This window comes from Lynx canadensis, chromosome F1 (genome assembly GCF_007474595.2).
Source record: "Lynx canadensis isolate LIC74 chromosome F1, mLynCan4.pri.v2, whole genome shotgun sequence".
NCBI lineage: Eukaryota > Metazoa > Chordata > Mammalia > Carnivora > Felidae > Lynx > Lynx canadensis.
In genome coordinates, this window is record NC_044319.2 from 68,219,836 (window position 1) to 68,233,434 (window position 13,599).

The 13,599-nt window shown below is 61.6% G+C and overlaps 1 protein-coding gene across 7 annotated transcripts in view; it reads left to right on the forward strand.

The window, feature by feature from the left end:
• ADAR (adenosine deaminase RNA specific) overlaps window positions 1-13,599 on the forward strand; it is a 66,897-nt gene that overhangs the window by 42,914 nt on the left and 10,384 nt on the right. For 5 of the 7 annotated variants that reach the window (XM_030303414.1, XM_030303416.2, XM_030303415.1 and 2 more), the window contains exons 2-6: window positions 3,881-5,301; window positions 7,967-8,150; window positions 8,779-8,927; window positions 9,417-9,561; window positions 9,655-9,845. In XM_030303414.1, coding sequence (XP_030159274.1) covers window positions 4,586-5,301; window positions 7,967-8,150; window positions 8,779-8,927; window positions 9,417-9,561; window positions 9,655-9,845 — 1,385 coding nt within the window. In that variant the 5' untranslated portion in view covers window positions 3,881-4,585. The remainder of the gene's footprint in view (window positions 1-3,880; window positions 5,302-7,966; window positions 8,151-8,778; window positions 8,928-9,416; window positions 9,562-9,654; window positions 9,846-13,599) is intronic. The other 2 variants (XM_030303413.1, XM_030303411.1) reach the window with 2 other exon arrangements.

Here is a 13,599-nt window from a genome sequence, read left to right on the forward strand (position 1 = left end):
GGGCGCCGGGCCTGAGCGCCGGTCCAGGCGGCCCCCTGCCTTTCTGAAGCCGCCCAGCGCTGGCGCCTCTTGGGCAGTGTGCCTCACTGATAGGCGTACCCTCTCTGCACGCTTTCCACTTCCCTGAGGCTCCTGGGGAATGAAAACCAGCCCTTACCACCTGTGGGAGAAAGTTTGTACACAGCAGCTTTATTCATCGCTGCCCCAAACTGGAAAACCCAAACGTCCCTCAACAGGTGGTTGGCCCGGCGCCCCGGGGGATCGGGACAGTGCTGTACCGCTAGGCAACAGCAAGAGGACGGAGCCTGGTACAGCCCTGGTACAAGGGGCGAACCTCAGGCTCACTTTGCTAAGCGGAAGCGAGCCTCAAAGGACTACACGCCACGAGTCCGTTTACATGACACTTTGGGACGCCCCGCGCTGGGGGGACAGGAAACAGATGGGGCCGAGGAGCGGCTGTGGGGGCGGGGTGTGGGGACCGGCGGCGCTCGGGTCGTGGTTGTGGCCACAGCATAGGGCCGCGCGTGCTCGGACTCTGTGCCATCAGAACGCATAGGATATAGGCCAGAGGATGCGCTTTGTGTAAATTATGCCTCCGTTTTTCAAAGACGGGTGCTTTTCGTTCCCCTCTGCCAAAGGGCTAGGGAGTCCCGGTCTGAAAGGAAAGCATTCCTTCGCCCAGAGCAGTCTATTGCCCGGTGGAGCCCGTGTGGTAAAGGTGGGGGCTCAGCTCTTGAGCCGAGATTCCAGCAACTACACGAAAGCGAATTTACAGGCCGGTGAGCGCGGACCGGCTGGGAGATGTTGAGACATTGGAAGGGTCCCCGTCAGCTGGCTGTCGCTGTCCTGCTCTCGTTCCCGTTCAGTGGCTCCAAAGGGCTGTCCCCAGGCCATGCTTTGGCTGGGCTTGGCTCTCAGGAGACTTAAGGGGGCGTAAAGACAAAATAACCTCCCTGTAGATTTCCTCAAAATAAGTTTTATGAACAAACACAGTATACTTTCCCTTTTCTCCGTGTTCACTCTGTGCACACGGATATATGCGCATGTGTATATCCTTGGGGGGTTTTCTGTTTCCAAGATGAGATAGAACATAATGTTCTTCAAGTTGCCTTTTCGTAATTTAACTTAACTTTGTGTCATTCCTAAGTTTTTCCAGGTGAATACAGGTAGATTACAACACACTGTTTAAAAAAAACCCACAAAGCCCTGCTGTCCCATAGCCTCACTAGCTCACTAGCTCAGCCCCTCATCTGTAGGGGGACATTCAGATATTTTGCAAGTGTTGCCAAGTAGTAGCAGTTTAAATCTAGAAAGCAGCTAGCTAGAAACCGACTTCAGCCGCTCTGCAAAAAAAAAATTCTTTGACCCGCGTCACTGCGACAGCTAACAGGAAAATCCCTAAAGTCCCCATAACAGCCCTGTGGGGGCGCAGCTCCCTCTGTGCCCTCGTTCGCTTGGGCGCAGCACTGTGGTGGGGGGGGGCGGGCAGCAGGAGGAACAGAGATGGACTCGCGCTCCTGGGGTCGTCTTTTCGGCAGACGCTTCAACAAGCGTTGGCTCAGGATCACCTTTGTGGCTGGAGCTGTCTTAGCGCTAGGAGTGCAGAGATAACAGACGAGGTCCTCCTCCCTCCGGAGCTCCCTGTGAAGTGGACTGTGCCCCTCCCCCATCGGTACTACCTGCGGAATATTGGGAGCGGAGGCTTGAGTAACTTCTAGAGCACCTACCAGTCTGTGCCATTAACAAGAAAAGCGGTAGTATGCTAAAAGGTAAAGCTGAGAGGGAGGGGTTCAAGCAGAGGAAACTCCAGAGGGCTGGGAGTCCGAGGTCTCCAGGGAAGGTGGCATTAAGGAGCTGTCCAGGGACTGGGTCGGAGTTGTGATGGGGGCGGCAGAGAGCGCAGGGACAGGGGATCGAGTGCAGGCTTTGTGGCAGCCCCGGCGAGAGGTAATAGGCTGGTGCTGGAAAAAGCCACCTTTGTGAGAAGCGGGGTGGGGGCGGGGGGGAAAGCACTCTGCAACCAGCCAGCAGATGGGGACGAGGGAGGGAGGCAGGCGGCCGGGCTAACTCGGGTTTCTCCCTTTCATAACCACAGGGAGAACGCGGCTGTCCACAGTCCACGGGGGCAAGAATGGCAGAGGGGCTGGGGGGGCGGGGGGAGGAGGTTAGTTTGGCCCAGAGTGTGTGGCGTCGGAGGTTGTGGCAGAACGTGAGCGGGCGGGTCGTCTGAGCTTCGGCACGAGGCGGTGGCTGCGGAGACTAGATTTGAACACTATTTCTGAAGTGGGGGGTGGCGCGGAGGAGATCGAGGGGAAGGCAGAGCGGCCCTTGGACAAAATCTTGGGACTGGTTATACGTAAGGGTGGGAGAAAGGGACGCGGACGGACAGGTGGCAGGAGCCCTTTGGTGCCGTCCTCCCCGGGAGGCGGCAGGAGGACCGATGGTGAAGAGCTGCCAGTGCACGGCCACCAAAGCCAACCGCAGGGGACACCTAACCCAAGTTCAGGAGCAGGGGTTCTGCGTGTCCGTGGAAGCCTTGGAGCAGGAGGAGGGGCAGGGGCCTCGGGCAGAAGAGGGACCAGCCCCGAGGCCCCGAGTGGAGGGCTGGAAGCCTCAGGAGCCGTGGCCCCACGGGAGCACGGTGGGAGGTGTACAGACCGGGGGTGGGGGTCGCCCTCGGGCAGGGGCAGGAATCTGCAAACTGCAGCCCTCAGACCGCGTGTTTTTGTTCTCCGTGTCGTGTGTGGCTGCCTTGGCCGCTCGGCCGAAGACCCGTCTGGTCCCGTTCGGAAGGCTTCCCGACCCTGGGGCGAGGTGCAGGTCTGAGGTGTGGCAGCCTCGGCTAGAGTAACGGGGGAGTCAGTGAGGAGTGGACGGGCCCCTCGTGTGGCAGCTGTTGAGGAGCCCACGTGAGGGTGCCGGAGCGTGGCCAGCCAAGTGCCAGAGTCCCCTCGTTGTGACCAGAGACGCGGGGGGCAGAGGGTGAGGGTCACTGAAGGCACAGCTGCCAGCAGGTCCCTGGAGCCTCCGGGAAGTTCAGACAAGGGGACGAGCGCGAGGAGCATTGTGGGTGTATGTTGACCCCCGGGTCCCTGAGCACCTCTGGCCACCGCTGTCCTCCGGGGAGCCGGGGCGGGACGGGCTCGCGGGTGCCGGTGTTCTGGTAAAGGTGTGGCAGCCTGAGGGAGCCCGGGGCCGCCGTGCCGGGGAACAGGATTCTGCCAGCTGTACACGTCCAGCCTCGGAGGCTTTGGGTCAAAGTGCCCGGCGTCTCTTCCGTACCTGGGCACCACGCTGAAGGGTGAGGACGGAGTGGCCTTTTTTTCCCAAGGAAACCGTCCAGCCGCCCAAAACCAGATCCTGGGCGCCCGTGAGGGCCTCCGGCTCATCAGTCCCCGTGCGCGTTTCCCTCTCTTCCCCGGTCCAAACGGGACCCCGCGGAGAGACGCTGGGGCCCTGCCGAGGCTGCTTCCTGGTCCCTTGACTCCCTGGGCGTTTTGAGGTTATTGTTCCGCTTTTGTTTTTAAAACAAAGTAACATTTGCTTGTGTGTTTGTTTTAATCTCAGAAGGGTACTGATTTTAGAAGGTGGAAGGACTCCCTCTCGACTCCCCATAATCCTGCCAAAGGGGAAGGAGGGCGCCAGGTTGCTGGAGAGGCTCGGCTGCGGCCTGAGAGCCCTCGCGTGCTCCCTCATGCTTCCCTCTGGCGGTCCCCAGGCAGTGCTGGGGGGGGGGGGGCCACCCTCGCTGGGTCACATGCCCACTCGTCCCTCACCCCGCCCCTCCAGAGTCAGGTGCAGCGCCCCAGGCAGTACCGACCTGGGGGGCGGGCTCACCACTGCCCTCCTAATGCGCTTTCTTCTCCGTCTTCTTCTGCAGGGGTTCTCCCTCCACAGGCACCCAGTTCGAGGCTGTGAGCCCAGCAAGCTTAGACACCAGCAGCCAGGGCCAAGATCTTACCCGAATAGTTTCCAGCTCCAGCAAATAGAGTTTCTCAGGGGGCGGCTCCCTGCCGTGCCCCTCACTGGAAAGCAGACCCCTTCGCTGCCACCGTTCGCCCCTGCACTCTGGCCGCGGTTTCCAGGACCACCTGCCCGTAGCAGGGGACTGGAGACCTGGGGTCTCCCCGGGGGCGTGCCTCCCAGAAGTCAGGTGCTCCAGAGAGGGTCCTGGTGTCCTGCCCCACGTGGCAGGGCTTTGCCGAGGAGAGGCGTCGACAGGCTCTCCTCACGTTTCCAGGACCTAGGTATCAGCCAGGGCCAGGAACGGACGGTCTTAGAGCTTTTGCGGGAGCTGGGGGAAGGGAAGGCGGCCACAGCACATGATCTGGCTGGGAAGCTCGGAGTCCCAAAGAAGGAAGTCAATCGAGTCTTATATTCCCTGGCAAAGAAGGGTAAGCTCCATCAGGAGGCGGGAACGCCCCCCTTGTGGAGAATCGCCCCCGCGGTTCAGGCCTGGAACCCGCGTAGCCAAGTAGCCCGCGCAGACCGTGCTGGCCGGGACGCTGGGAACTCGGACCCGGCTTTGGACCCCGAAGACCGGAGCTCCGAGTCTGAGTCGGAAGCCGCTCCTGAGCCTTCGGACATGGCTGAGATCAAAGAGAAGATCTGCAGCTACCTGTTCAACGTGTGCAACGCCTCTGCCCTGAACTTGGCCAAAAACATCGGCCTCAGCAAGGCCCGAGACGTCAGTGCCGTGCTGATCGACTTGGAACGGCAGGGGGACGTGTGCCGGCAGGGGACGACCCCCCCGGTGTGGTACCTGACTGACAGGAAGCGCGAGCGGATGCAGGTAAAGAGAGACCCGGACGGCGCGCCCGAGGCCGGTCCGGCTGCCGTCCCCGAGGCCCAGGGAGACGTGGCGCTCCCGCCCCGCGACGCGGCCGTGCCCCGTGCCGCGGACGACGCGGCGGCCACAGAAGGCGCGGAGAACGGCCGGGAACCTGCCGCAAAGCCGGAGGGCGGGCGGGAGGCCGCGCCGGAGCCGGCCAGGCCGGAGCCGCCCGCTCAGGACAACGGCCCCTCGAAGACAGGGTACGTGGACTTTGAAAACGGCCAGTGGGCCACGGACGACATCCCGGATGACTTGAACAGCATCCGCGCAGCCCCAGGTGAGTTTCGAGCCATCATGGAGATGCCCTCCTTCTACAGTCACGGCTGGCCGCGGTGCTCGCCCTACAAGAAGCTGGCGGAGTGCCAGCTGAAGAACCCCGTCAGCGGGCTGCTGGAGTACGCCCAGTTCGCCGCGCAGCCCTGTGAGTTCCACCTGCTGGAGCAGAGCGGGCCGCCGCACGAGCCCCGGTAAGAGCCCGCCCCCCCCCCCCCCCCCGTGTCTCTGCCCTTGGCCAAACCGCCCGCGTCGGCCCCTCCTGCAGATGGAGAGCGGGGAGTCGGCCAGAGCCCCGGCGAGCAAGGGGCGGGCTGGGCCTTTGGCTGGGACGCAGCCTCTTGGGACAGGGCCGGCTCTCGTGCCTCAGCGTGGTGCCCGCGTCCCCGCGGGCCACCGGTGATGGAGACGACTCCCCGCCCCTTCCGTGTGCCTCCCCCCCTTTTCCAGAGAGGCGCGACTCCCCGCCCCTTCCGTGTGCCTTCCCCCCCTTTTCCAGAGAGGCGCGACTCCCCGCCCCTTCCGTGTGCCTCCCCCCCCCTTTTCCAGAGAGGCGCGACTCCCCGCCCCTTCCGTGTGCCTCCCCCCCCCTCCAGAGAGGCGCGACTCCCCGCCCCTTCCGTGTGCCTTACCCCCCTTTTCCAGAGAGGCGCGATTCCCCGCCCCTTCCGTGTGCCTCCCCCCCCCCACAGAGAGGCGCGACTCCCCGCCCCTTCCGTGTGCCTTCCCCCCCTTTTCCAGAGAGGCGCGACTCCCCGCCCCTTCCGTGTGCCTTCCCCCCCTCCCCAGAGAGGCGCGCCTCCCCGCCCCTTCCGTGTGCCTTCCCCCCCTCCCCAGAGAGGCGCGACTCCCCGCCCCTTCCGTGTGCCTCCCCCCCTTTTCTAGAGAGGCGCGACTCCCCGCCCCTTCCGTGTGCCTCCCCCCCCTTTTCCAGAGAGGCGCGACTCCCCGCCCCTTCCGTGTGCCCCCCCCCCCCCCAGAGAGGCGCGACTCCCCGCCCCTTCCGTGTGCCCCCCCCCCCCCTCCAGAGAGGCGCGACTCCCCGCCCCTTCCGTGTGCCTCCCCCCCCCCTTTTCCAGAGAGGCGCGACTCCCCGCCCCTTCCGTGTGCCTCCCCCCCCTTTCCCAGAGAGGCGCGACTCCCCGCCCCTTCCGTGTGCCTTCCCCCCCTTTTCCAGAGAGGCGCGACTCCCCGCCTTCCGTGCCTCCCCCCCCTTTCCAGAGAGGCGCGACTCCCCGCCCCTTCCGTGTGCCTCCCCCCCCTTTTCCAGAGAGGCGCGACTCCCCGCCCCTTCCGTGTGCCTCCCCCCCCCCCAGAGAGGCGCGACTCCCCGCCCCTTCCGTGTGCCTCCCCCCCCTCCCCAGAGAGGCGCGACTCCCCGCCCCTTCCGTGTGCCTCCCCCCCCCCTTTTCCAGAGAGGCGCGACTCCCCGCCCCTTCCGTGTGCCTCCCCCCCCTTTTCCAGAGAGGCGCGACTCCCCGCCCCTTCCGTGTGCCTTCCCCCCCTTTTCCAGAGAGGCGCGACTCCCCGCCCCTTCCGTGTGCCTCCCCCCCCCTTTTCCAGAGAGGCGCGACTCCCCGCCCCTTCCGTGTGCCTTCCCCCCCTTTTCCAGAGAGGCGCGACTCCCCGCCCCTTCCGTGTGCCTCCCCCCCTTTCCAGAGAGGCACGGGACAGGTGAGCCGGGCCAGGCTGCCCGTGCAGGCAGTAGCTTCAGGTCCCGGTCCCCCGCCCCCCCACCCCGCTCCGCTCCTGCCGGGAGAGGGCGGCTTCCGAGTTCACGGCTACCTGCCCGTTGAAGGTGGCGGTTCTAATCTCACCCGCCGCCTCTGCACACGTGGGTGGGCGAGCCCTGGCTGTGGCTCCTGAGCTGTGAACTCAGAAACTTCCTCACTCAGCCAGCCGGCCGGGCCGGCCCCAAAGGTCCTTGCAGGCCCCTGGACAGACCGAGGGAGGCGGGTGGGCCCAGAGGGGCTGCCGAAGGGCCTGGTGGAGAGCTGGGGTGGGAGAGGGTTCCACTAACCTCTGCGTTCGCCACGGGCTGCCTTCCCAGCCGCGGCTGACCCTGTCCCTTGCAGGGTGGGTGTGGGCGGGTGGGCGGAGGGGTGGGGTGGGGGGCATGTCCTAAAGCTGCGAGACCAGGACCCGTTTCTCTCTGGGCTGGAGGCCGGTGGCTGGCAGGCTCTCCCCTCCCCCCACAATGGGGGGCAGCGGGTTCTGTGGCCAGCCTGCCTGTAACTCCAGCTGTAAGACAGCATCAGGTACATCAGAAGACCTGGGGAACCAGAAACTTGACCTACTTTCCTAAATGAAATCCCAGGTTGAGCAAAGAGCGGAACAGATTTGAAAACTTGAATGCGGGAGGTCCAAGCGAAGTCCTGAGGCCTAGAACGAACGCTTTTTGGTTTTCTGCATAACAAGGGGGAGTCCTTTCTTCTCCAGCTTCACACACAGAGCTGTAGAAGGACTCAAAAGCAGAGAGCTCTGTGTCTCTGAGGGAGGCTGGGGACAGAGGCAGGCCCCAGAAGTGGCAGGTACCTGACCCCGTGGGCGTCAGGGCGCGTGAGGCTGGGCAGCGAGGAGCCCCCCAGAGGCGGCCGGCCGACCACAGACGTGGCGGTGGTGGTGGCTGTGGCTCGTCATCGTTTGCACGGGCTCTGTCTTAACTTAGTGTCAGCAGGCCGCAGGCGTCCCCCAAGTGCTCACTCTAACGAGCTCTGGGGACGCGGGCCCTGGCCGCTTTGTTTCCGCGAGGCAGGGCCCTTCCCCCTTGCTGGGGCAGAGGCTTCAGGGTCCTGGGCCCTGTGGAGAGGGCGGCAGGGACGGCCGGGCCGGCACTCACACGTCTCACTTTCCATCAAGATTTAAATTCCAAGTCATCATTGGTGGCCGAGAGTTTCCCCCAGCAGAAGCTGGCAGCAAGAAGGTGGCCAAGCAGGACGCAGCCCTCAAAGCCATGACCATCCTGCTCGAGGAGGCTAAAGCCCGGGACAGCGGGCGGGCAGAGGAGCCCTACGACTGCTCCGTAGAGAAGGGGCCGGAGAAGGTAGGCGTCCTGTCCCCGCATCACCAGCATACCCACATCTTAACCTGCCTCTGCACGCCGCCTCAGCGCAGATAATGGGTCCGTGCCCTCTCCTGCCCCCACCACACCTCCCCGTGCCTCCTCCCCTCAGGCCCAGCCCCCCTGCCTGCCCACGACCCCGGCCTACCCGGAGTTACAGAGCTCCAGACTGGAAGGGGACCTTAAAGACGACCGAGGCCAAGCCCCGTTCTTGGCAGATAGGAAATGAGACCCGGAACGTTTAATCTTTATTTATTTTTGAGAGAGAGACCGAGTGTGAGCAGGGGAGGAGCTGAGGGGAGGGAGACACAGAATTCGAAGCAGGTTCCAGGCCCTGAGCTGTCAGCACAGAGCCCGACGCGGGGCTCGAACTCACGAACCGTGAGATCCTGACCTGAGCCGAAGTCAGACGGTTACCCTACTGAGCCACCCAGGCGCCCCTGAGACCCGGGACGTTTAAAGAACTCCCCCTTCCCTGTGGCGCAGGCCCGGAACCCCCGAACCCCCTTCCTTTGGAGGTCAGCCCCCCACCCTGTGGCTGACCCGTTCCCCGCACCACGATGGACAAGCCAGTGGTTTCTCAGGTGTTTTCTCGTCTCGTTCTCTCCAGACCACGGAGTCCCAGCCCAGCGCCACGTCGGCAACGCCCTTCTTCTCCGGGAAGAACCCCGTCACGACCTTGCTAGAGTGCGTGCACAAGCTGGGGAGCTCCTGTGAATTCCGCCTCCTGTCCAGAGAAGGCCCTGCCCACGACCCCAAGTACATCGCTGTGTCCTGTGTCTCTGCCGAGGCTTCTTCCAAAGGGAGCCCCCTGCTGGCCTCCTGAGGGACGGCAGACTGTCTCACTGAGCGGGCGCACCTGTCCTCGCTGTGCAAGACGGGGGCCTCGAGGGCAGGGTTGCAGCTGTGGAGCAGACAGTCTGGGATGGGGGGGACTCGGGGCAAAGCGGGGACCGGGCGGTAGGGAGACCCTCCGCTCGGAGGGTACTGGCGGTGCGTCTCTGAGAGGTGCCACCCGTGTGCCTGCGGCCCCGCACGACACGCTTGAGACGAGGGTCCCTGGAGGAGGTGCACCTGGCTTGAGGCCCACGCGTGGCACGGGGGTCAGCCAGGCCGAGGGGGCGGGGGGCGGGGCCGCGGGGGCCGAGGCACAGAGGCGACGTGTGTGAGGGCTCGCCGGCCCCGAGAGGTCGCCCCGGCGGGGGCCGGGCCGCGTCCCGTCAGCGCCGTTTCCACCCCTCCCGCCAGGTTCCAGTACTGCGTCGCTATGGGAGCCCACACCTTCCCCACCGCGAGTGCCCCCAGCAAGAAGGCGGCGAAGCAGATGGCCGCAGAGGAGGCCATGAAGGCCCTGCACGGGGAGGCCACCAGCTCGGCGCCTTCCGACACACAGGTGGGCCGCCGTCGCCGCCCAGGGGCTCGGGGTCGCCCCTCAGCTCTCCACAGGCGCTTACGGCTCCTCTCTGTGTGGCCGCTTCTCCTTCAGCCCGGAGGCGCCAGCGTGGAATCGTTTGAGAACCTGGAGTCCGGGATGCCCAGCAAGGTCAGGAGGGTGGGCGAGCTCGTCAGATACCTGAACACCAACCCCGTGGGCGGCCTGCTGGAGTACGCCCGCTCCCACGGCTTCGCCGCCGAGTTCAAGCTGGTCGACCAGTCCGGCCCCCCGCACGAGCCCAAGTGAGTGTGCTGGCCCCGCCGTGGCCTCGGGGAGGAGGGCCGTGCAGGCTGCAGTGGCCGGGGTGGGGGGCCGTCCTGTCTGCGTGGCCACCTGCAAGACGCTCGGGGGCCGCCCAGAGGGTTCGCGTGAGCAGGCTCCTCTTACTTTTAACTGATTTCAAGTTTTAATTTTTTTTTAACGTCTATTTATTTTTGAGAGAGAGAGAGAGACCGAGTGTGAGCCGGGGAGGGTCAGAGAGAGAGGGGGACACGGGATATGAAACAGGCTCCGGGCTCCGAGCTGTCAGCACAGAACCCAGTGCAGGGCTCGAACCCATAAACCATGGGATCATGACCTGAACCGAAGTTGGACCCTTAACCGACCGAGCCAGCCAGGCGCCCCTGGTTTCAAGTTTTAAAGGAACGTGCAAAAAATCATTCCGGCGGTTGAAGGAGTATGCGGGGGGAAAGGCTCCTTTCTCTGCTGGTTTCCTTCTGACTCGTTACCAGTTTCCACAATACTTCTAGAAACTTCCATGCTTGTACTAGTGCGTCTTCTTTCCATTTTGCTTTTTTTTTGGTAAGTTTATTTACTTATTTTGAGAGAGGGTGAGGAGAGAGAGGGAGAGGTCAGGGGGAGGTGCAGAGAGAGGGGAAGAATCCCAAGCAGGCTCCAGGCTCAATGCAGAACCCTGCACGGGGCTCAATCTCAGAACCGTGAGATCAAGACCGGAGCCGATAGCAAGAGTTGGACGCTTAACCAGCTGAGCCCCCCAGGTGCCCCTCATTCTGCTCTTTGAACAAAAATAGGCGTAAGTTATATCTTCTGTTTTACGCTGGCTCCTTAGCAGCGTGTCTTAGAGGTCATATATAGCTCAGGTACACACATCTATCAGACTCTTTTCCACAGCTACATATTTCTGTATTTTTTCTACATCTTTTAAAAATTTATTTATTTGTTGGGAGAGGGGCAGAGAGAGAGGGACAGAGAATCCTTGGAGCCCCGTGCAGGGCTCAGTTCCACAAACCATGAGATCATGACCTGAGCCAAAACCAAAGATCAGGTGCTTAACCAACTGAGCCACCCAGGAGCCCCTAAATCTTTTTTTTTTTTTTTTAACATTTATTTATTTTTGAGAGACAGAGACGGGGTATGAGCAGGGGAGGGGCAGAGAGAGAGAGAGGGAGACACAGAATCTGGAAGCAGTCTCCAGGCTCCAAGCTGTCAGCACAGAGCCCAGCGCGGGGCTCAAACTCATGAATCGTGAGATCGTGACCTAGGCTGAAGTCGGACGCTTAACTGACTGAGCCACCCAGGCGCCCCAATCTTTTTTTTTTTTTTAACGTAATCTCTGAACCCAGTGTGGGGCTCGAACTCACGACCCTGAGATCAAGAGCCACGTGCTCCATCGACTGGCGCCACCCACAGCTTCCTTGAATAGATGCTTATGGTTTCACAGTTGTTTTATCGGGCAAGAGATATAAAAGGTCTTTTCCGAAAATGGACACCCCCCCACCTGGGGGACACCTGGTAGGGGACACCTAGCACCTGGCTTAAGAAAGAGAACGTTGCTGTCGATGTTGAAGCCCTCACTTGCGTCACTGAGCTCACCAACTTCAGTGACGACGGGGTCGGACTCGCTCTTGCTCCTAGAGGCAGTCTTGGTGCTGTGTGTCTGTGCCGTCCGTTTTCAGGAGGGGGTTTCTGGGCTAGAAGTCACACGCGGTTTCGAAGGGTTTGGGTTTCCGTGTAGGTGATAGACTACTCACAATGAGACCCAACAGCCTCGTCCTGACTGCTCCCCTTGGCCCCGCGCCCACCTCCCCACACACCCCACCCCGGCGTGTCATCACTTTATACCACGCGTCCTTCCAGAGCATCTGCGTGACGACGCGAGCCGAGCTGCCGCGTGTCCCTTGTGTCACGCGGAAGCGCAGACGCGCTTTGGCGTCTAGCCTGCTGCGTCCACACGACAGTGTAACCGTGGAGTTTTCCGTCTCCCGTCCCGTTCTGTGTCCAGAGGCGTCCCTGCGGTGCCCAGGGCTCGGGCTCACCCCCCGTCTCGCCAGCCCCCTGGGCACCAGTAGGCAGATTGTCTCCAAACTTTGCCGCTACAGAGAGTGCTGCAGTGAATAACTTCCGTGCGCTCGAAAGTTTGATAAGTGTCGCTGTGTTTTCCTCCAAGGAGACGATGCTTATCCTCTGGCAGCAGTAAGTACAGAACAGTCCTTCCCTCTTCGCCGTGACCAGTACAGAATCACGGGCTTCCCCGGGAGTAAACCGTTCCTTAGGAGTCTTTCCAGAGCCAAGTGGCGTAAGGCAAAAAGCATGTGCCATTCATTTAAGTAAATGCAGATTTTTTTAGCGTTCCCAGACCCCAAAAAGTCCCCTCTCTCAGGCATTTCTCATTCCTTAGGACGCATCTTGCTAACAGATGCACAGAATACATCCAGATAAAGCGCAGGCGCTCAGACCCGCTTTGGAGCTACCGAGGCTGGATCTGAGCCGCGAGGGCGGGGGCGCGGGCACGCTGCCCCTGCCACGCGGAACGCCGCTCTGCCTTTTTGCATAAAAGCAAAAGTCCTCTTGGGATTTCTTTTGGTTAATGGGCACAGGCACTCGTGTGGGTCTGTCCTAGAGGGGGAGTGGCTTGACACGGACTTTGGAAACATGTGTATCAAAATGCTTCTCTTTGCTGTTTGTAAAACGCGAGCAGTGAACTCAATGCGGCACAAAGATCAGCCTGTGTTAAGATATTTATTGTTATCGTTACCGTTACCAGTAGATGGAAGGAGAAAACCCACAGGTCATCTCCAGAGATTCCAAAAGGGCATTTAGTTAAAATTCAGCGTCCGTTCCATTTAAAAAGCCAAGCTGTTGATAAAGCACAAACTGTCGAGTGCTTCCTTAGCGTGACAGAGTAAGTGTGAAGTCAGCAGCCCGCAGTCTCCTTCACGTCGAACCTGGAGCTGCTCCCAGTAAAGTCAGGGGACACGTGGGCGTCGCGTCCTCATTACTCCGTGGTGCTCCGGCATCACAAGCTAATGCCATCCGTTAAGACGGAGAAGGATGAAGAGAGGGAGGTAGGAGGTGAGGGTTCGCAGGTGATGTGATCGCATCGCTGAAGTATTCGGGACAGAAACGGGAATTCAGGAGAGCAGGACAGCGGAAAATCACCTGGAAACATCAAGAGCTTCTCTGCAGCAACAGGCAGTTCGGAGTCGTAGTGGAAGAAAGCCTGTCTGCAGCAGGCGCTAAACGCATGAAAGACCTTGGCGCGTTCTGAGCGGGAAACACACGGGCTCTGAGACTCTGATTAGGTAGAAAAATCCCACGTGATGGGAGCAGCTGCCCCCAGATTACTTACATTTAACGCGATCCCAATAGAACACTGGTAGAATTAATTTTCCACCTGGAAAACGTGAGTCCCGTTTTATATGAAAAACCCACGTGGGGGAAGAGCTAGGAGATGGAGAGCGGGAGGAACCCCCCATGCCCGGTGGCGCATTGGCCTGTGAGCGGGGAAGGCGGGTCACACGGCAGGTGGACGCAGACGGGCTCTGTGGTGGACACAGGGCTGCAGGTTGGGGGGACGGGAGTGACTGGGCGGCAGGGAGAAGGCTGCCCACCACGTCTCACCCCCGGTGTCCGTGTCCTCGGTCACATCGAATCGCCGTGTCCGGGACTGAAATAGGAAATCGGGGCGCCCGGCCGGCTCAGTCGCTGGAGCATGTGACTCTTGATCTTGGGGTTGTGAGTTGGGGCCCCACGTTG